General features: G+C 41.8%; 1 protein-coding gene across 1 annotated transcript; it reads right to left on the bottom strand.

Moving 5' to 3' along the window:
• Window positions 1-23372, bottom strand: LOC138952928 (uncharacterized). Its single transcript, XM_070324681.1, has 5 exons — window positions 22968-23372; window positions 21588-21816; window positions 18151-18290; window positions 15561-15634; window positions 1-10298 (listed from the first exon to the last, which is right to left on the bottom strand). The coding sequence occupies exons 2-5, from the start codon at window positions 21763-21765 to the stop codon at window positions 9443-9445; spliced, it is 1248 nt and encodes a 415-aa protein (XP_070180782.1). The 5' UTR covers window positions 21766-21816; window positions 22968-23372; the 3' UTR covers window positions 1-9442.
• Between the last annotated feature and the right edge of the window lie 67 nt (window positions 23373-23439).

Below are 23439 nucleotides of genomic sequence, written 5' to 3' on the forward strand. Positions count from 1 at the left end.
CCCCCCCCCCCACCACACATACACAAAACCTTACAAGATAGGAATGAATTGCACACAGAAATACATGTACACATCACAAAATGTTACAAACACAACAGGAACAAACACTCTCTAGTTGTCCAACACATTAATTCCGTGCATAATCATTATCATCGAACACTGATTATAAAATATATATGTGTATAAATATAGTATATATCAATAAGTACACTCACATATATGCACTGAACACCACAAACTGAGATCTATGAAGTGTTAACACAGCAGGGAAACCATCACATATATATAGAAGAAGAACTGTATGCCTCAAAATGATCTTAACACATTATCAAGGAGAAAAGGTTTCTGAAACAGTAATGCTGATGGGACTGACTATGACACCCACGAGGAATAACTCTGCAATGGGTATTACCTTAATGGGTGATGACAATTATCTCCCCTGTTGAACGGAGAATGCTAATTTGATCTCATGTAAAGCCGTGCTTTTTGTAATCAGGTGAAAATTTGCCCACACTGTTAGTCAAAGCACGTTTCAGGTTCTTCTTCAGACCGATTTTCAACACGTACATCAAGTTTCCAGTCATTTTGAAGATATGGTAGCAAATCATCATTTGACTGCCAATGACATCACCCGTTCTGAACAGAAGAAGCTTTCAATCACCAATTGTGGGAATGCTCATTGCGGGGTCATCCATTACGGGTAGAAGAGTCAATATATTCAACCCAATCAGCAACAGTAAGACACTCAAGGCAGATTTGGTAATCACTCAGATGAAAAAGGCTTAACAAAGTTCTGATGTTTACTCAGATAAAATACTGAATCAGTGACATGTCTTCACACTTATTTTTTTGATGAAGAGTGAGAAATATGCACTCTCTTCTGCTTATTCTAAATAAACTGCATAACAATTTCATGTACATGTGTTTTTTTAATCTTTTTCTTTTTTGTTTGAACAGAACATTTGAAATAAAATAAGGAGAAATATTCAGGCTCTTCTGCAAATGATAAATCTACTGTATAACAATTTCATCTGCAGCTTCTCTCTCTCTCTCTCTCTCTCTCTCTCTCTCTCTCTCTCTCTCTCTCTCTCTCTCTCTCTCTTTCTCTCAGTCTTCCTCTCTCTCTCTCTCTCTCTCTCTCTCTCTCTCTCTCTCTCTCTCTCTCTCTCTCTCTCTCTCTTCCTCTTTTGTTGTTTGTACTGAATACAACTAAAACAGACCTGCCAAGCCTTGTGAAACTTCAAGTGTAGCAATTTACATTTTTCTAAACATGTTCAGCATAGCAAATGGTGCTTTAGTGTATATAAGCATTGTCTAAAATTCATTCGTACAGACCACACTGTTTTGATCAAGCCTATTACTTACCCCCATAAATATACCCCCATTCAAAGATAATTTAGACTCCCTCCTTTTTAAGACTGAATTTCTCAGATTTTTGAAAGGTCTTAAAATGGGGGTTCCACTGTAATAAAAAAAAACACACGTTATTAAAAGCTTTTCAACGTGCAACAACAGCTGTGAAGTGACACGTGCCCTGTTTGTTAGAGACCCGATTGATATAATTAAAATTTGGAAGAATTAGTTTAATAAAATTCATAAGTTCCCATACAAAATGTTTCACATAAAAAAAGAAAGATTTTTCTGATTACAAAAATAATTAAATGTCTGAGTGTCTGTCTATATAGCCTTTGTCATGATGAAAAAGGATACACTGATAGGTTAAAAGCATATAGAATGTGATGTTTATAATGAGAATCAACATTCAGAAAATCAGAAATCGTCATGCTTTCTTTCTTTCTTTATTTGGTGTTTAACGTCGTTTTCAACCACGAAGGTTATATCGCGACGGGGAAAGGGGGGAAGATGGGATAGAGCCACTTGTTAATTGTTTCTTGTTCACAAAAGCACTAATCAAAAATTTGCAACATAGTACAATATATTACCTTACTGGGAGAATGCAAGTTTCCAGTACAAAGGACTTAACATTTCTTACATACTGCTTGACTAAAATCTTTACAAACATTGACTATATTCTATACAAGAAACACTTAACAAGGGTAAAAGGAGAAACAGAATCCGTTAGTCGCCTCTTACGACATGCTGGGGAGCATCGGGTAAATTCTTCCCCCTAACCTGCAGGGGGTAATGGCAAGACAAAACATGCAAGTTATAAGATAAAATTAAACGAGGGTAGACTTTCTGATGACCAGAGTTCTGTTAAGTCCAACAAACCACAAGCACCACGAAGGTTACCTCCCTTATCAGCTCGGGCTTAAAACCAGGTTCAGCGAGAGATTTTTTTCTGACCAAAAAAAAAAAAAATGGTTCTGCATGCCGCACGTTCGAAACAACTACCCAGTGATCAAATTTACAGTGAGTATCATTGATGAGAAAAACACATTGAGTGTGGTTAGTTTTATCATGCTTTACACAGATCATGGACCAAAAAATGTAGACATCTGCAAACACATCATGAGCAACATTGTCAAAAAAAATGGGAGATTCTACCTGCAAGTTTCAAGGGCAGTTCATTACATACATGCAGGTCCCACGTGTCAGCAATCAAATTAGATTGCTAGAATGCTCCTTTTCCCGAAAGAAAAAAGTCCAAGACCATTATTGTTCAGATTTGAACCAGTATGTACTAGTGTTTCATAATTTTTTTTATTATACTATTTACTTATTTTTTTATTTTTTTATCAGTCACATGTCTTCATACTTATTTCTTTGGTGAAGAGTGAGAAATATGCACTCTCTTCTGCTTATTCTAAATAACATAACAATTTCATGTTATAAATAAATAAATATGTTAATATAATAATTATATTAAATAAAAATAAAATGTGACTGATTCAGTATTTTATTATAACTTATGAATTTTGGCAAGACACGGAATGAAGACGGCGATGAAGTCGACGAGAAAGACACAGATTTTGATACTCTGGTTCAGAAGCTGGACAGCTACTTTGTGGTGAAGAAAAATGTCATCTACGAAAGGTCACAGCTACAACAGAGAAGACAGCGACATGGTGAAACAGTAGAAGAGTTTTACAGAGCACTCAGAGAGTTAGCAAAGCACTGCAACTACCAGGATGAGGAAGATCAAATTAACAAGGGTAAAAGGAGAAACAGAATCCGTTAGTCGCCTCTTACGACATGCTGGGGAGCATCGGGTAAATTCTTCCCCCTAACCCGCGGGGGGTATGCAATATGTCATTTCTTTGTTTGATGTATAATGGCATGAATGAAGAGTGACTGAGATTTAGAGTTTATGAAAAATAAATAAATAGATGATTTGAGTTTTTCAGTTATTATTAATATTGACTAAAAGGTCAACAACAACAACAACAACAAAATCCAGGAACTTGAAATCACAGTCACCAGTACCAGAATAGTTCTCAAGTTACTTTTGAACTCAAAAAAAGAAAGGGAGATGTTTGGAAATGACATGATTAGTGTACATAAATCATGTAGGCCTACTCGCGACCAGGGACCTATATTAGTTATACTCCCCAGAGAGGATACAAAAGGGAGGTAAGTCATGTTAACATGATTTGGATTGTAGAGAATTCACAGTTTCCAATATGACGTGACACCTCCCATTAAGTATGGAACACAGGTGTATACACAACCCTAATAATGTGCATATAATCTACTCTGTATACAGTCAAAAGGCAAAGGTAAAATGCACAGTCCTTCCTGTGTAAACGGTTTGGTTCATTAATTATCAAGCTAGCTGAGATGTGGCCAGGCTTTTACATGGAATAAGACCATCACTCTAATTCATCTCGTAATTGTTCACATACCAAAAACAACCACCTTGGGGGCACGCTCTCTGCGCAGAGATAAAAATAATTCATGAATGAAGTTTGTAAAAAGTCATTTATTGCTATTTTAGAAATTAATTCAGAAAAAAATCGAACTCACCAATTCACGAAGTGCAGAGTGTTGTTTCTGTGTCAAAGTGGAGGGATGGTCGTGTCCCATGTAAAATCCTGGCCAGATCTCAGCTAGCTTGTTAATGAGCCAAACTGTTGACAGGGATGGTCATGTCCCATGTAAAATCCTAGCCACATCTCAGCTAGCTTGATAAAGAGCCAAACTGTTGACAGGGATGGTCATGTCCCATGTAAAATCCTAGCCACATCTCAGCTAGCTTGATAAAGAGCCAAACTGTTGACAGGGATGGTCGTGTCCCATGTAAAAGCCTGGCCACATCTCAGCTAGCTTGATAAAGAGCCAAACTGTTGACATGGATGGTCGTGTCCCATGTAAAATCCTGGCCAGATCTCAGCTAGCTTGATAAAGAGCCAAACTGTTGACATGGATGGTCGTGTCCCATGTAAAATCCTGGCCAGATCTCAGCTAGCTTGATAAAGAGCCAAACTGTTGACAGGGATGGTCATGTCCCATGTAAAATCCTAGCCACATCTCAGCTAGCTTGATAAAGAGCCAAACTGTTGACAGGGATGGTCGTGTCCCATGTAAAATCCTGGCCAGATCTCAGCTAGCTTGTTAATGAGCCAAACTGTTGACAGGGATGGTCGTGTCCCATGTAAAAGCCTGGCCACCTGACCTAGGTTGATAATGTACCAAAGTGTTGACACAGCAAGGACTGAACTTTTAAGCTCAAATGTGTGCTGTACAATTACTCAAGTTCTTTGACAGAAGTATAAACATGCTCATGCAACCATATTTGTCAACACACACGACAGAGTGAATGATTTATAAAATACTCTTGTGCAATATGTACACGTGTGTTTCACAACGACTCAGATTCTTTGGGAGAGAAAAACAGGAAAACATTCTTACGCATTTGTTTCAACGTTCACCGCCGAAATGATTGATTAAATACTGCTGTAGAGTGTAAAATGTAACAGACAGGTTAACACTACATAAAGTTAATGCTGTGTCCAAAAGAGGACAATTGCACACAATTACAATCACTGTTTCTCTTTTACAAGATTCAAGAAAAAAGACAGATCTATACAATATTGCACATGATGTTTTGTACAAAATAAAATACAATTGTTACAAAAACACACACCAAAACTTGAGACTTTTTAACATTCAAAATCAACAACCAAAATACACAAACTTAATTCACCATAGATAGACAAGAATCAAACTACTGTGTGCTCACAATAACAAGAAATGGAAAAGAACAATTTCAACAGTTGAGTGTGCACAGTATCACAATCAATGCCTTGCAAAGCAGTTGCAAACACCTTGCTAATGTTCTTAAAGGCATCCCTTCAAGCGTAAACATTTCACATCTGGTCATGGGCTTTTACATGGGATAAGACCATTCTTGACTTGGTCATGACATCCAAAAATGAACAGACTGAGTCCTCTCTGTGCACAGTGGATTTGTACATTAATTTCTTAGTGGCTTTTACAAAATCAATTAATCAACAAATTCCAACTCATCACAGCAAATAGTCAGGGCGTTGATTTTTGGTATGTGTGCAAGTCGAGGGATTGAATTATCCCATGTAAAAGCCCAGCCAGATCTGACACGGTGAGCCGAACTCTTTTGACTAGAAGGAGTGTGCCTTTAAAGAAGAGCTCTTATATACTCACGGAATAAAATAACTTAACATTGTTTAAAATGTAATATCTCAAAATCGGAAAAAGTTACAGGAGTGATTTTTGTACCAACGTAAAGCTTGTTCAATGGCTCATTATGGGCAAAAAACCGGAATAGTCTGGCTTGTTCCGTTTTTTTGCAATTTGAGCTCAAAGACGCATGGTGTCATTTTGGAGTTTACGAACTTAGCACTGTGTGTTTGACAGCGCTGTGCGTGCACTGATTGCCTGGTCACTCCGAATCTCCTAACAACATCAGTATAAGTCATCCCTCCTCTCAACATCCCTATTGCGACGAGTCTATCGTTCACACACGTTCGTGGCATGGTGAAAGACAGAGTGGACAGTTTTGGGCAAAGAGAAAGAAACATTTTAATGAGTTGTTCTCACTCACAAACAAACGGACAAACCAAAGGCAGTACTTTCATGCAATATTCGTGGATCAGCAGCAGACCTTTTGCAGGTTTCAAGTACGGGTAGACGTGCCCCGAGAGTCAAAGAGTGCAGGCCTTCCTGTTTACAGCACACACAGCGTGCACTGGCTGTCGGCAGCGTCGGCAAGCTTAGGCGTCAGTCTAGTAAACTCCAAAATGACACCATGCGTCTTTGAGGACCAATTGTGAAAAAACTAAGCAACCGAGAACATTCCGGTTTTTTTCCTCTTCTCAGGAATTGATGGTTCTATGATCGTACCACCCTGCTCTCCTGCAACTTTTTCCGATTTTGAGATATTAAATTTTAAAACATGTTAAGTTATTTTATTCCGTGAGTATACATATCCCATAACTCTCTCCTTTTGTGACTCTAGTCTATGTAACACACATAGAACAATCTTTAAATTTCCCAGGAGGTGAAGACAAATTTGAGAATCCTGTAATAGTCGATTACACATTACCGTTACATGTGGGGATGAGAAAACGTTGCCTGAAAATCATATTTTGAAAGACCATTTTTACTCCTGCTTACTTCAGACCTACATTATCTTCCCACATTCTGTTACAGTCAAAATTCAGGGGTCAGAAGTAGGGTACAAAGTGGGGCTGAGAAACCTTTGCTGAACTGATCTGTCGGACGATCTTTCCTTGCTTCAGAACTAATAGTTTCCTACAGCATCCTGTAACAGTAAAATATAGGCGACATGTAATGAGTACATGTAAGGCTGTGCAAAACTTTGCCTGAAAACCCATGGGACAATCTTCCGACGTGAGTATTATTGATGAGAGAAACACATTTCACGGTAAAACTCAGGTGATAGTAGCTAGCATGGGTGATAGTAGCTAGCATGGGTGCACGTAGGGCTGTGAAGTCATGTTGCCTGGAAATCTTCCGTGGGACGATCATTAGTCTTCCTCGCTTCAGACTTGTATTTTCTTCCAACACCTGCCTGCAGGAATGACAATCAAATTGCTGTAAAGGCAGTCTCTAATTGAGCCTGAAGTCGACTGCGTGAAGTCTTTTTTATTGAAAACTCAGTGCGGCCAGCTTCACGAAGTCTACTTTGCGTAGTCGACTTTGCCCAGTTAATTTGAGGCTTAATTCAGACTTCAAGCAGTCCCTTGCCCATGGGTTTCAAACGGCTACGCCTGCTGGGGTAAGCAGAACAGTCTTTAGCTAGATCTCATCATGCACTAGGAAGTCTCCAGGAAATCACACATACTCATGGACTGCAAATGCTTACAGGTCTAGTTGTAAAGGATATAGGGTCTCACTAGATTTGATACACTTGATAGCCTCAAGGAGATATCACATGTCCCCATAGAACTGCTTGTGCACTTAAGTCTTTTGCTAGATCTTCTTGCACACTAGATTGTCTCCTGAATATCAGTCCAAGACTTTTGTGGCAAGATTTCACACACTCGAAGGTCTCAAAATTATCACATTGACCTACTTGTACACAATAGTCTTCTGCTAGATCTCAAGCACCAGGTCATCTCTAGAATGGCACTCCTCTCCCAGGAAGACTTGTGGCTAGATTTCACGCACAAGTCATTCTCAAAATATCACTTGCATCCATGGATAGCAAACAGCCAGACCAGCTTGCGCTCCACAAAATCTTTTATCGGACCCCTGTACACACTAGATAGTCTCCAGAATGTCAGTCCTCTCTTTGGAGACTAAGAATTTAATGGCTAGATTTCACAATCTAGAGGTTCTCAAAAATATCGCATGCATCCATGGATTGCAAACAGCTTGCACATCAGATGGTGATCACATGTTTTGTTGTTACTCGACCTTGCACTAGATAATCTCCACAAAATCAGTCTTTTCCACAGAGACTGAGACTCTCGTGACTGATTCTTCGCCACTGTTGACTGTGCTGCCCACCCCATCAGGACATCTTTCTGGGAGCATTAGGCAGATTTGTGTGTGTGTGTTTAACCTCACACACTAGTCTCCAGAATGTCAGTCTCCTCGATAAGATGGAGAGACTGGGACTCTTGTATTAATGCGCTGCCAGGGACTGGTACTGCGCTCCCCGAGGGACTCCCGTCCTGGGAGTATTACAGACAGGAGGGCAGGAAGGTGCCATACATGTTAGGTGCATTTTGTGTTGTTCAGGGCCTAGCATCGGAAAAAGTGAGTTCAGCTTACAAAGGCGGGGGTCTGGGGGCCGCACGAGGCCCCCAGTGGGGTCCAGGGGCAAAGCCCCTGGTGGGGGTTCGCAGTAAGCCCCCCGAAATTGAAGATTTTTTAGAGATTTTTTTTACCTGAAATGACCTCCCCCAAAGAAGATTGAGCAACTAAATTATGCCATAGTCCAACGGTCCATAGTCCGTATCGGCAAATTACTTCTTCTGACTTGCCTTCTGCCTTCGGAACAAAATCCCAGGCTGAGCCATTCCCACTGAATGGCTGACCACATTCAACAATCTCGCTTCGAGACATTATTTTAAGTCTAGAGCCACAAAACACCAGCACAAAGCATGCTCGCGCGATGCCAGAGGAAGTGCGTGCTCAAGCAAACTGTCAAACCGATTGAGAATTGAACCGAACGGCGCACAAAACGAAAGCTGGGACTGTTTGGGTTTACCGTTTGGGAATAACAGGTTTTTGCATTTCGGCGTACACCAAATCGAGATGTTATTTCGACGTAAAGTACGCCGAACGACTTACAATGCTAGGCCCTGGTTGTTGCTTGACCTCTATGGATATGGAGAGACAGAGACTCTAGTGACAAATGCGCTGCCCGGGACTGGTACTGCGCTCCCCGAGGGACTCCCGGCAGGGAGCATTATAGGCAGGAGGGCGGGGGAGGTGCCATAGATGTTAGGTGCATTTTTTGTTGTTGCTTGACCTCACACACAACAAAGTCTCCAGAATGTCAATCTTCTCTATGGATATGGGGAGACTGAGACTCTTGTGAGAAAAGTGCTCCCAGGGACTGGTACTGCGCTCCCCAAGGGACTTCTGGCTAGGAGCATTAAGCAGGGTGCTAGGGGTAGGTGTCATAGATTTTTTCTTCTTCTTTTGCTTGATTTCACACACTACATAGTCTCCAGAATGGCAATCTTCTCTATGGAGATGGAGAGACCAGGGACTCTAGTGACATTATGAGCTCCCCGGGACTTGTACTGCACCCCCAAAAGGACTTCTGGCTGGGACCATTAGGCAAGAGGGTGGGGGGAGGTGCAACAGATTTTTTCCCCCTGACCTCACGCACTAAAAATAGTCTCCAGAATGTCACTGTCAGTTTTCTCTATGAATTTGGAGAGACTGAGACTCTTGTGAGTAATGCGCTCCCCAGGACTGGTACTGCGCTCCCCGAGGGACTCCTGGCAGGGAGCATTAGGCCAGAGGGTGGGGGGGAGGTGCCACTGATTCTTTTGTCCATTTGTTTGCTTGACCGCACACACTAAATCGTCTCCAGAATGTCAGTCTTCTCTATAGAGAAAGAGAGATTGAGATTCTTGTGATTATTGCGCTCCCCGGGACTGCGCTCACCGAGAGACTTCGTACTTGGAGCATAATTCAGGCGTGTGGGGGAGATACGCCCAATGGTTGCTGCCACTTTGTCCAAAAGCTCCAACTGTACTTGACTGTAGTTAATGACTGGACGCGGATTGGGCACCTCATTTGACCCTGACCGGCTCATGAAGCACAGATCGGAGCACGAGTGTACCTTGCTGCAGGTAATTACTGTGGTCGCTGTAGTGCTGGCGGTGGTAACTGTCTCAGAAGTAATCGGTGTTGTGGCTGTGGTGGAGGAAGGAGGAGAAGACGCAGCTGGTGAAACCGCTATGCACACCGGCCCTGCGTGGGGCAGAGCGACTGTGGTGGTGGGTTTTGGAGGCGGCACACCTATAGGTAAATACTGTTGGAGAGGCCCTGCGTAGGGAAGAGCGACAGTGGTGGTAGCCAACTGCTGGGCTGATATTGCAGCAGTTCTGTTTATCATTGCTGAGTAAGGAATAGCAACTGTGGTGGTTGTCTGGGGGGCTGTCCCGGTTGCAGAAACGGCAACACCATGGGGTGTTGACTGTGGTCCCAGTGGTCTCACCTGGTACATTGTGTTGTAGGGCACATAACCTGCGCTTGACCACTGTTGGGCCATACGAGGTTTTGGAACTGACTGGTACGCAGCATTCGCTGGATGAGCAGTGGTGGTGGAAGAGCTGTTGGTGTAGGTGGTGTTGTAGGTGGTGGTGCTGACTGAATAGTTGTACTTCTGTGCTTGTGATTGTAGGTAGTCTGGTAGCGAATCCTGTTGGCTGTACAGGACAGATCAAAGCAAAACACTTGTAAATATCAAGCCAATTCTTTTCCCCTCTCTGGTTGTCGTGGGCGGTTTCATCTTTTGCACCACTGTCACTCTTTCTTGTGACAGCTCCTATCAGTGTCACTATGTCTTGTCAGTGCAAAGTCTTAGCTACTCTCAGCACTTTTGTTCACATTCTGAGTTTTGTTGCACTATGTGCATAAAACCATGAACTTAGTGTATATTAATCCGGATTTACATTTCTGTTTCACTTCCTGCACCTGTCTCCCTCCAAACTCTTCCAAACTTACACCTGCAATTCAGCAATCTCACTAATTCTACTTGGATCCTGTGCATCAATCAACTCCGAATATCAAACATTATGTTTAATTGTATATTTGACTGAAATATTACATTTTACACAGACGAGGTGAACAATGACTGAAGAGATATGTGTAAAACGATTTATTCCCCCCTCTGCTTCTTTACCTCTGTAAACTTGTAGGGGTAGTTATTTTTCGATAATGACCCAGCAACCAAACAAATAACGACCCAGCAACAGCCTGAATCCTCGATAGTGCAATGGGTTGAGAAGTTTTTCTGTTTCGGTACTACTTTTTGCGACTGAAAAGTTCCGAACGCTCTAACGTACGAAGTATACATCTCTGGAGCAAACAATACAAACATACCGCATTTAAATTAACAACTACAGGCCTGAACACATGAATCTTCATATAAAATCCATGAGTTCGGTTGTTTTCCGAATCTAGATTTGCCGTGCTCAAACGTTCATCACAAGCAATTTCCCGCAAGGCAAGTAACTCATACTTTGTCTAGCGACAAGAGTAGTTCCCCTTCTTTTCACTCAGTTTCTTCGACAACAGACTGCAATCCGACAGTCAGTTTTCAACAATATTTCATTTAATAAACAGATCACACGCAACCAAATGCACACATCTCATCAATTTAAACAACATAAAGCAGTTTCATACACTATTTCTCCCAGAAAACTGAACTTCATACAGTTTTTAACGTTGGAACATGGGTGCAAAAGTTCGTCTGCTAGTCCCATTTGACGAAAGAACATTATCCTAAGCGATACCAAAACATATACAGAACACACAATATCTACCTTTGCCGCCACAGCAGAATAACAGCATATCTGTGTACTTGATTTTAGTCCAAAATAGGAAAACTGACAAGAAGTGTTAACAGAATGGAATGATTTGCACGGAACTATACAACCGCGCATTAATCGATCGCCTGCGCAGGTTGACTGGTTGAGTGAACAGGATTCGATCAAACTTTCGCAAAAAAACTCCTCTTTTCTTTGAATAACTGAAGAAAGGAGGAATAAAGAGGTTACACACCTCGTCTCAGTGATTATAAAAAATAATGGTCTCAGTTCGCAGTCATGAAAAAGCTCGCTAAAGCTCGCATTTTTCATGATCCCCTAACTTCGACCATTATTTTTAATAATCACTGAGACTCGGCGTGTAACCTCTACATATTGGTCAATTCTAATCACAAATAACAGTTATGTATCAATGGATTTTAGTTAAAATTTGAATGCACAAAAACAAGCACTCTTTCACAATCTCTGCTAGCTGTCTAAATATGAGTTTTTGTCGGACTAATTGACATCACATGGCTCGAAGAAGGAAACTCTAATGTTCAATTGATACATAATTGTATCCTATACATACGTGAGAGAGATCACTCATGAGGTAACAAGATAGTTCAAACCACACCCATGTATATCATGTAAAAGAGGTTGTGTCAAACTAGTCCGGCAGGGACCTGCTTTTTCACTGCTTATGATGCCAAAGTCACCGAGACAAACGTCATTATGGAGACACTTTTGCACCTGCTGTTTCCTCTGAAAGAGTTTTTTCTAAAGTGACGTTTCTTTGCTTTAACGTGAAAGATTGCATACGGCTTTGGAAGAGATTGAGGTTAAAAAAGAAGCGTCTTCAATTTGTACGCCTCGACTGCGAGACGTTTTGAGTCAAATACACGTTAGTACAGTCTGCAGGATAAACAGAATACTACATGGCTTGTTGTGTCGTACCAGATTTACACTCGTTGCTTTTTCAAGTCTTGAAAAGCTCGCTTTCACTCGTAGTTCAATGTTTTAAAAAGCAACTCATGTAAATCCGGTATGACACAGCAAGCCATGTAGTAATTTCTCACATGAACTGTGATGGTACAGCAGTCCCTGCAATGTACGGCCCCCGGCGTGAGCGGACACCTGACATGTACGGACACATTTGCTCGGCACGGAGTGTTTTCCTTCTATATTTGCCCCCCCTTAAACGAACACCTGCAAAACGTGGACGCGGACACTCATTTTCGGTCCCAACAGCAGGTCATACCTCCAATGTACGGACAGACCATCGTCAAATTTTCACCACAACAAAATCGATAACAGAGCAGTCCGGCTCTCGGTACAAAGATCACAGCCGCAATGGCGTGATGACAGTCACTGATAACTTGAGTGCACGTGTACCCATCAGGAGGGGGGGGGGGGGGGGGGGGGTAGTTTTGGTCAGTAGTGGAGTACATGCGAAGATGCTAACATGAAACTGCACTGTGCTCTTTATTCTTGTCTGTTGGACGTTAACAACAACAAGTCGCGTAAGGCGAAAATACAATATTTAGTCAAGTAGCTGTCGAACTCACAGAATGAAACTGAACGCAACGCAACGCAGCAAGACCGTATACTCGTAGCATCGTCACTCCACCGCCCGTGGCAAAGGCAGTGCCCGTGGAATTGACAAGAAGAGCGGGGTATTCGTTGCGCTAAGAAGGATAGCACGCTTTTCTGTACCTCTCTTCGTTTTAACTTTCTGAGCGTGTTTTTAATCCAAACATATCATATCTATATATTTTTGGAATCAGGAACCGACAAGGAATAAGATGAAAGTGTTTTTGAATTGATTTCGAAAAAAAAAATTTAATAATAATTTTTATATATTTAATTTTCAGAGCTTGTTTTTAATCCGAATATAACATATTTATATGTTTTTGGAATCAGCAAATGATGGAGAATAAGATAAACGTAAATTTGGATCGTTTTATAAATTTTTATTTTTTTTTACAATTTTCAGATTTTTAATGACCAAAGTCATTAATTAATTTTTAAGCCACCAAGCTGAAATCCAATACCGAACCCCGGACTTCGTCGAAGATTACTTGACCAAAATTTCAACCAATTTGGTTGAAAAATGAGGGCGTGACAGTGCCGCCTCAACTTTCACGAAAAGCCGGATATGACGTCATCAAAGACATTTATCAAAAAAATGAAAAAAACGTTCGGGTATTTCATACCCAGGAACTCTCATGTCAAATTTCATAAAGATCGGTCCAGTAGTTTAGTCTGAATCGCTCTACACACACACACAGACAGACAGACGCACATACACCACGACCCTCGTTTCGATTCCCCCTCGATGTTAAAATATTTAGTCAAAACTTGACTAAATATAAAAACCACAGTCGATGAAGGTCCTGAGCGAAAGAGAGTGAAAAACCGGCCACAGTTCTCAGCATCGTGTGCCTGTGTGTAACCTTTTTCATTGACAAGATACTCTTGTTTCCCCTCAGCCTTGACCAGTGAGTCGGTTGCCTAATCTGTGAACCCTTCAGTTGTCTTGCTTTGTCAAAAGTTACGACACAGTCAACTGGTTTTGCTCTGAGTGAACAGTGCAGCTGGCCTCTCTGGCCACAGCCCCAAACAGTACATGGCTGGATCGAGGGAGTGAGAGAGAGGGGTGGGGGGGTGGAGGGTTAGCTGGCTAAACTCTGTGGTGTGTCCGGTGTCACTGCATGTCAGCAGGAAGAGCATTGGAGAGAAATAGAGAGGTGTACTCTTCCACACAATTTCCAAGCATCAGTTGTCACGGGGTAGGCAGTAGTGAGGGAGAGTGAGAGCTGTGTTGTGTACAGTGTATTTCCGACTGAAGAGTGAAAAGTCACTGCCATGCCACATGATCAGCATGCAGTCAATAAAGCCAGACAAGAAGAAAATAAATTACATGATTATGACATGCAGCTCTATCTGCTGCTATTCATTCAAACTGGTTTTCAAGCTTATTCTTGCAAAGCATCTGCACACGCTCCTCTGTGCTGTGTTTGTGTGGCTGCTTTCGTATGTCAGTGCATGGTGAGTGTGTTCACTGCCTTGAGGATTTATTTTATCTCTTCTTTTCAACACTTTTCATACAAATCATTTTTACAGAACGTTTAAAGAAGTATTAGGAGTTTATTGTTATTGTTTAGTAGCCACAAGAAGCGATTAGCATAGACTCAATCCTGTTGTTTGTGTGTCACTGTGTGAGTGTATGGGGGAGAGGGTGGTGTGGTCACCCCTCCCGTGACCGGACACCTGCAATGTACGGAAAGTTTTGCTATGGCCCAAGGGTGTCCGTTCATGAGAGGGACTGCTGTAGGTCAAAACTTAACGATCCTGTGCATTACCACTCAATTGTCTATCATGCATCAGTCTCTGTCCCCATGAAAAGCTTTCACAAACACTGTAAATTAACACTTAGCATCAAAGACAAGGAATGTTCATCTGATTGAATCAAGGTACACGAATGACAACAGAAATCTGCAAGCACACTTTACATTCTTTAATTTATGTAGTGGGAAAGCCACATCAATGACAAATCAAATTTACCACTATGAACATTAACAGCTACCAAATTTTCCATAGGATCTGATATTTTGATGAGACAAGCCTAGACTGCTGGGGAGTGCATGTCTTCCAAACATTCATCTGGTAATACAGTGTTACCTTTGACAAAAGGACACCCTTGGGACCACCCGAAAGTGTCCCTGCATTGGAGGTGGCCTTCCATGACAGGTACATTTTGGTTATGATTACAGAGGGACTGCAGAAGGTTTCCTGTGTTGGGAGGTGTCCTCTCATCGGAGGGCCTCACATCACAGGTACCACTGTACAGGTAAATTCAAAACTTACCTGTACAGGTATTGGTCAGGGTAAGGTGATATGTGACCCTCCACCACGAAATGAGTCGCATGTCACCTCGCGCGGTTCTGCGCTAGGCTTAATATAAGTCCGGGGAGTGTCTGGTAACAGTGTGAGGGTCACCTTAGTCACAGGTTTATAACAGTTTTCGCTCTTTTCTAAAACGGTTTTCACCACTGGATAGAGCATAAAAAAACCTTTAGGAAAATGTAAAAATATGAAAATCATGCAAAGGTGACAAGCGATTCATTCCGTGGTGGAGGGTCACATATGTGCCCATACCTTGCATCATAGGTGTCCATCTCCAGCATGCTTCCACAGGGCATCTCGTCGTCGTCTGTTTGACCACCATCCGTCTGTAAAAGTTAACCGCTACACATGAATACACATATCAGCATTTAGGCCACACAAAAAAAGTTGTATGTTTCTGGTAACATGGCTACAAAAAATAGGGTAGGTACGTTGGGATTTTTAAAAAAAAATTTTTTGTCAGGGTAGAAAATAACGATACAGTGACGCGAAGAGACTAGACTTACTATACAAAGAGAAAGACAACACATTACAAAACAAATGAGACAAAAGGGATGCGGGGTTATCCCCCTTGTGACGTCTGCCATCTGTTACTTTCGTTTTGACGCTTTTTTTCTTTTACAAATGCAATAAAAAAAAGTCTAGGGTCGGCAGGAAAAAACTAGGTAGGGTCGGGTGACCAGAAACATAAAACTTTTTTTTTTGGCCTTAGAGATTGGCACAGTAAAACCCCACTCATAAGACCCCCAATTTAAGACTCCCTCTCTTTTAAGACCCAGTGTTTTATTGGACTTTTTGATTATAACCTCTGTAAAATGTAATTCCACTTGAAGACTTAGTCGTATGCCCATAACCGTATCTCGTACGTGGGATTTGTGTCGGCGAAATTTTGAAATTTTAAATGGGAGGTAAGCGTGGAAAACTGCTCCAAGATCTAGCATAGGGTTGCTAAAAAGTAGTGATTTCCCTTGGACCGTCCGCAGAAGTTCGTATCACGTGACGAAAACTCGGAGAAAGTTCCAGACCTTTTATCGTATTCAAGATGGCTGACAAAAGTCGAAGTTCAACCCGCAGGCCTGTCTTCAAGCGCAACAGTGCGCTAGAAGCTCTGCAAGAAGTGTTGAACGACAATGATAGTGGCGATGAAGACTTAGGAGGACTAGATGACAGCGATTCCGACGACGATGAGACAGACAGCAACCAGCACCACCCTCTTAATTTGTCGGAGGCTGTGGGTGATGAAGACGAAAATGACTCGAACTTCAAAAAAGAAACTGAAAGTGACTCCGAGACTGAGTCTGATGCTGCCGAAGTTTCTGACCATGCTATTCCTAGCACATGTACCGCACCCCCTCCTGTCGTGAGAGGTCGTGGTCGTGGTAGGGGCTCGAGTTCGCGGGGGCGGCGTGGCCGAGGAAAAGGGCGTGGCCGAGGAATGGGGCGTGGTACCCTTATTCATTAATGGATTTACCACACAGAACACTTTTGATGGCTGTAATGTGAGTACCAGATGTTTGACTTCATTTTCATTATACACTTTCACCTGCTTTTGCAGTGTTTTGTGTTGTTTTATCTGCTGCAATGTATGTGTGTGTGTCCAAAAACTGTTTGTTTTGTGAAAAAAAAAAAGTTCATTATATCAATATTTACAAAAACATTTTTAACAAAATCCTATTATTTTGATATCACATAATAGCCAAGGGTATTATAAAAAAAAACATGCCAAATATCTAAGAGATATCTCAATAAATGAATGAGCAGTGAACAGATTAGTGAACCTACCCAAAAAAAAATAATTTTGGCCTGGCACACAGCAATACCAAAAGGCTATTATACTGTGGCAGGGAAGGGGTTAAAAGGGGGACACCCCGTACGTTAGGGGCAGCATCAAAAACATCTTAAATACAAAGTTTTTATCTAGTCCAGTAAGCTACAATTATCAATGTCTAAGTCAGCTGCTTGGGTGAAAATTATTTCTTTTACACTCTTTATATAGAGGACTGGGTGGCCGAGTGGTAACGCACTTGCGCTCGGAAGCGAGAGGTTGCGAGTTCGAACCCTGGGTCAGGGCGTTAGCAATTTTCTCCCCCCTTTTCTAACCTAGGTGGTGGGTTCAAGTGCTAGTCTTTCGGATGAGATGAAAAACCGAGGTCCCTTCGTGTACACTACATTGGGGTGTGCACGTTAAAGATCCCACGATTGGCAAAATTGTATAGGCATAGATAAAAATGTCCACCAAAATACCCGTGTGACTTGGAATAATAGGTCATGAAAAGTAGGATATGCGCCGAAATGGCTGCGATCTGCTGGCCGATGTGAATGCGTGATGTATTGTGTAAAAAATTCCATCTCACACGGCATAAATAAATCCCTGCGCCTTGAATATGTGCGCGATATAAATTGCATAAAATTAAAATAAAAAAATAAAAAAATAAATCCCTGCGCTTAGAACTGTACCCACGGAATACGCGCGATATAAGCCTCATATTGATTGATTGATTTATATTTAGCTAAAAGCAAGCTTTAGACAAACAAGCAAAATGGAAGCTACAATTATCAATGTCTAAGTCAGCTGCTTGGGAATAAATTATGTTTCACACTCTTTACATTTAGCTGAAAGCAAGCTTTAGACAAACAAGCAATATTTAAGCTACAATCATCAATGTCTTAGTCAGCTGCTTGGGAGTAAATAATTTTTTTCACACTCTTTACAATTAGCTGAAAGTAAGCTTTAGACAAACAAGCAATATTGTCGCCAAGCAATAGGAAGCATAAACCTGAGAGTGGGATAGTTTCTTGTGACATGAGTGGGATAGTTTCTTGTGACATGTGTTTACTTGACCTTATCAGCAGCAGGGGTGGTGCTTTTGATCTTCCAGACTATGTAGAACTGCCTTGTGGACAGCACCACCAGCAGACATCCTAGTGCCAGCACCAGTGGGCCCATGATGGGAACTTTGCTACCAAACACCTCTGTGTACACTGCAAATTGAAAACATAATGATCAGTTTCAAAGTACGCTGTTCACATTTGCTACACATTAAATACTGTATGAGTCAGGGAGAGCGATAGAGAGAGAAACATGGTTAGCACATAAAACATGGTCGCCACCAGGAAAACATAATACAGCTGGTCACATTTTCTACACATTAAATACTGTATGAGTCAGCGAGAGCGATAGAGAGAGAAACATGGTTAGCACATAAAACATGGTCGCCACCAGGAAAACATAATACAGCTGGTCACATTTTCTACACATTAAATACTGTATGAGTCAGCGAGAGCGATAGAGAGAAAAACATGGTTAGCATACTAAACGTCAGGTGGCCACCAGGAAAACATAATACAGCTGGTCACATTTTCTACACATTAAATACTGTATGAGTCAGCGAGAGCGATAGAGAGAGAAACATGGTTAGCACATAAAACATGGTGGCCACCAGGAAAACATAATACAACTGGTCACATTTTCTACACATTAAATACTGTATGAGTCAGGGAGAGCGATAGAGAGAGAAACATGGTTAGCATACTTATAAACATCAGGTGGCCACCAGGAAAACATAATACAGCTGGTCACATTTTCTACACATTAAATACTGTATGAGTCAGCGAGAGCGATAGAGAGAGAAACGTGGTTAGCATTCTAAACATCAGGTGGCCACCAGGAAAACATAATACAGCTGGTCACATTTTCTACACATTAAATACTGTATGAGTCAGCGAGAGCGATAGAGAGAGAAACGTGGTTAGCATACTAAACATCAGGTGGCCACCAGGAAAACATAATACAGTCAAACCTGCCCCTGAAGCGACCACCTCGTGTACAACCAACCTGACAGAATTATTTCCAGAAAATAGGCTTATTTAGTACAGGCATTCAGGGATCGCGTTTACCGGTAATTTCCGGTATTTTACCGGTTAAGATTCGCCAATACCGGGAAAAAAAGTGGATGTCGGTCAGACGTACCGATTGTTATTTGGTTTGACCGGTAAAAAAAAAAAGTAGTAATTACAAAAATCGTTTGTCAGTACGAGGGAGAGAGAGAGAGAGAGAGAGAGAGAGAGAGAGAGAGAGAGATTTGGATGGCTTGTTGTGACAGCGCTACAATGTTGCGATTATGTCTCCATTGATGACACTTGATGTCAAGGTGTCAAACATGACGTCAAAAATCAGACATCATACTTTTCGCGCCATTTCTTTCGGTTCCCGGTCCATCGTAAAATCTTTCAGTTTATGTTATAAGGGACGGCGTCTAACTATAGCCGACATAGCATCATACCGGGAAATCACGTACTCACACCAGCTTAGATCTTTGTCTACATACAGTTGATTATTGTGAGGCGAGTCGATTGCGATGAAGAAGCAACGATCTTTACTGTCTTTTCTACCCCCAAGAGGTGAGAAAAGGCCTTTGAATGAAAGAACTGAAAGTGAAAGTACTTCACGGCCTAGTACATCTGCAGAGCCCGAGTCTCAAGCGGCGGCAAAGAAACCAACATCGGCATCTTCCACTGTCAAACGATTTCAGGAAAAATGGTGCAAAGAGTTTCTGTGGTTGCGGACAGAGGGGGAGGGGGAGAACTTTCTCATGTTTTGTGAAGACTGCAAAAAAACACGTAAAAAAAATGGTTACACAAGAGGTTGTCGAAATTTTCAACATTCATCTCTCGAAGACCATTCAAAATCGCTAAGTCATAGAAATGCTGTTGGCTCTGCGCGTGAAAACTTTTTGACAACAAAGACTAGGCGAAAGTGAAACTGTAACAGTAAGTAACTAGTAAGTCTTCCAGTTGCGTGATTACTATTTGCTTTCCTATTTTATTTCGGAAGTCTCTCTCTCTCTCTCTCTCACAGCGGCTGCTGATGTGTCACTGTCAAGTTGTGCGACAGTTGCTTTGAGGGGGGGGGGGGGGGGGGAGAAAAAACGTCCGCATATCACTGACATTGATTTAATGTATTGTAAGTCATTGTTTGTCTTTTACTGGTTGCTTTGGCAAGCTTACCGATTTTCGTGAGAGCCTTGTAGCCAGCTCATGACGTCATACCGGTTTGAAAAATACCTAGCGCGATCACTGGGCATTTTTCAACCAACCACAAATTCGTTTCATGCCATATAAGGAAGTGCTACATCACAAATGTTGCGTACACGTCATTTCCGGTTGGTGGTGAAACGAAGTTCACACCAAAAACACAAACGACTTTCGTTGATTTGGGCGATTCTATGAATCTACTTTCGTTGACTTTGTAATCATGTTTTGGTTATTTCTGTATCGAAACCTTTAATCTATTGGATATAGGTTACCTGATCGTTATTTTAACTGTTCATATCTTCCTACTTTAAGGTCTGGAGTGGACGCTAAAGTCGACCTTTCACTGCATTTCTGTAGCATACATTTGCCTAGGTTGCGCTTGGGAAAATCAAAGATGGCGGCCCGGAGCCGGTTGCCGCTTCACGACTTTAGAGTTCTATTTCTTCCCTAATATAAATAGAATACTTATATTTATAGGGCAGACCTTAATTTGTGAACTGTCTCACTTTGAACAGTTATAAATTGTATTAGTAGAGCTTCGGGTTGCAAATTAATCGCACATCGCGCTTCTTCTGCGAACAGAACTTCTCTGCTGGCGTCAGTCTAAACCGCGACATTTTTTAACACACACTGTTGAGTTTCGTTGTGCGCGCGCATCCCAGCGGGCAAGAGAAAATGAGGTGGTGAAGAGAAAGTGGTGGGCTTTTTTCTTGTCTCTAAATCTAGCTATTGTTAATTGTAAATCACTGGTCTTGAATAGAAGTGCTATAAGGTCAAATTCAAAAGTAAAGCAAACACACAGAGAGTACAGGCACTAAAAGTGCTAAAGTAATCTATTAAATATTGCCCGTAGTTTGAAGAATGTAGCTGTACATAGTCGAACCCCATTTTTAACACACACCCCCCCCCCCCCCCCCCTTATAAATGGCGCCACGTTCTATAGTGAAACAAGAACTAGGCTCCAAGCTTGGATGTGCTTTCTATTATCAGACGCACCTTCTTAAAATAACTAAAAAGACTGAAGCCGGAAAAAACAAACCAGCATATGAAAAAGGGCTCTCAAATGAAGGGTTCCACTGTATTATTTTTGTTTACTTTTAACATTGCAGGCATACAGATGAATAGGGACTTGCTTTAATAGTGCCTCACCTTAACTTTTTCAGTGAATGTATACATGTTTTGAACAAAACCACTGACACAAATGCAGCTGGGTTGTGAAACCAACACTCGTACGAAAACTCTCACCTAGCCACGTCAGAATCGACCCTACTAGGACGAGTACAGAGGCGACTGTTGCCAAAAGAACGCCACGCCGCAGTTGTTCGGTGGTGTTAGGGGGTCCGAACCCTGACGAGGCATAGAAGTTGGTGAGTGGACCCCCTTTGTTGCCCCGAGGCACCTTCATTCCACGCAAATGAATCATGGTGATGTTTGTCTGCCAGCTCTGCAGAACTGTCAATGATGAAACACGATCCTGCAAGTGCCAAATGATAAATCAATAGCAGCAGAGACCCTTGCATTTCATGTCTATATAAGTGTAAAACACTCTATCATGTCTGGGCAACTATTTGGCTGAAAAGAAAAGTAAAGGTCACTGGCTGACATTTTACACTGTTTCAATGCCCTATAATAGTGGAGTTCTTTGATACCTTTTGTGATTTTTTTTTTTAAATGTTAGCTGTACTGCAGGCTCACATGAAAGGTTCAAGTCAGCACTTATTTAGCAGAAAAGACCATTATTTTACTGCAGTAATTTTTTCACATTCAGAAAAAAAACATGCACACACAAACACACACAAGACAGGAGAGAGAGAGAGAGAGAGAGAGAGAGAGAGAGAGAGAGAGAGAGAGAGAGAGAGAGAGAGAGAGAGAGAGAGAGAGAGAGAGAGAGAGAGAGAGAGAGAGAATGTTGTAATTTTGCATCAAGTATACAATCACTGAATCAGTTTTTTATTCCAACATATTTTGCTGTATCAACACTAGAAACAAGACACTCTCCTATTTGGTGTTTAACGTCGTTTTCAACCGTTCAAGGTTATATCGCGACGGGGAAAGGGGGGGGGGATGGGATAGAGCCACTTGTTAATTGTTTCTTGTTCACAAAAGCACTAATCAAAAAATTGCTCCAGGGGCTTGCAACGCAGTACAATATATTACCTTACTGGGAGAATGCAAGTTTCCAGTACAAAGGACTTAACATTTCTTACATACTGCTTGACTAAAATCTTTACAAACATTGACTATATTCTATACAAGAAACACTTAACAAGGGTAAAAGGAGAAACAGAATCCGTTAGTCGCCTCTTACGACATGCTGGGGAGCATCGGGTAAATTCTTCCCCCTAACCCGCTGGGTTATGCTAACATGTCGATAGTTCTCTACAGTTCACCTCTTGCAAACATACGTTGCTATTTATGGATCATACGAAGTTATTCTACAGATATAGATACTCGAGCAGACGAAGTGTATATTATATAGTCTGACTTCGAACGGTCTGACACAGACTTCAACGTGATTGGTGCGGTTATCACTCAATATTCACACAATGAGCCTTTCGTGCTTTCACACCAGTGATGTCGATCAACAAAAAACTCCCTTGAGTGATTGATGATTAATGTTCTTACCTTGCTTGCTAGCGATGTGGATCAGATTTCATTTATGTTAATCAATGTCTGGCACTATGGCAGACGACAGGTGCTCTGAAAGCGCGCGCCGCTGGTCCTCAGGTCACCATCGCGCCGATTCTTCATTACTCCTCCTCTCTGTGTATCGGTTCCCCTCCCAGAGTCTCGAGGGCAGCGGCCAGCAAGTCAAATGTTGCCGCTCCGTCCACTACTTGTCCCCTCCATCGTCAACAACCTGTATGTTTACTTATTCTGCGTGCCGGAAGCCAATCGCGGACGGAAGTGTCCATCGTTTGCATGGGGCAAAACTCCGCCCGAAGGTCAAACTTTCGATTCTCTCCCCTGATGCTAATCAGCTCGATTTTGTGACTGAGCACAGGCGCCCGACTGTGCTACCAGTAAAGGTTTCTTGGAGTACTAAGAAAGCGTAATGGGCGAACAGAATAAGAAACAAATACCCACGAACATTAAT

Source organism: Littorina saxatilis, linkage group LG17 (genome assembly GCF_037325665.1).
Source record: "Littorina saxatilis isolate snail1 linkage group LG17, US_GU_Lsax_2.0, whole genome shotgun sequence".
NCBI classification, from domain to species: domain Eukaryota; kingdom Metazoa; phylum Mollusca; class Gastropoda; order Littorinimorpha; family Littorinidae; genus Littorina; species Littorina saxatilis.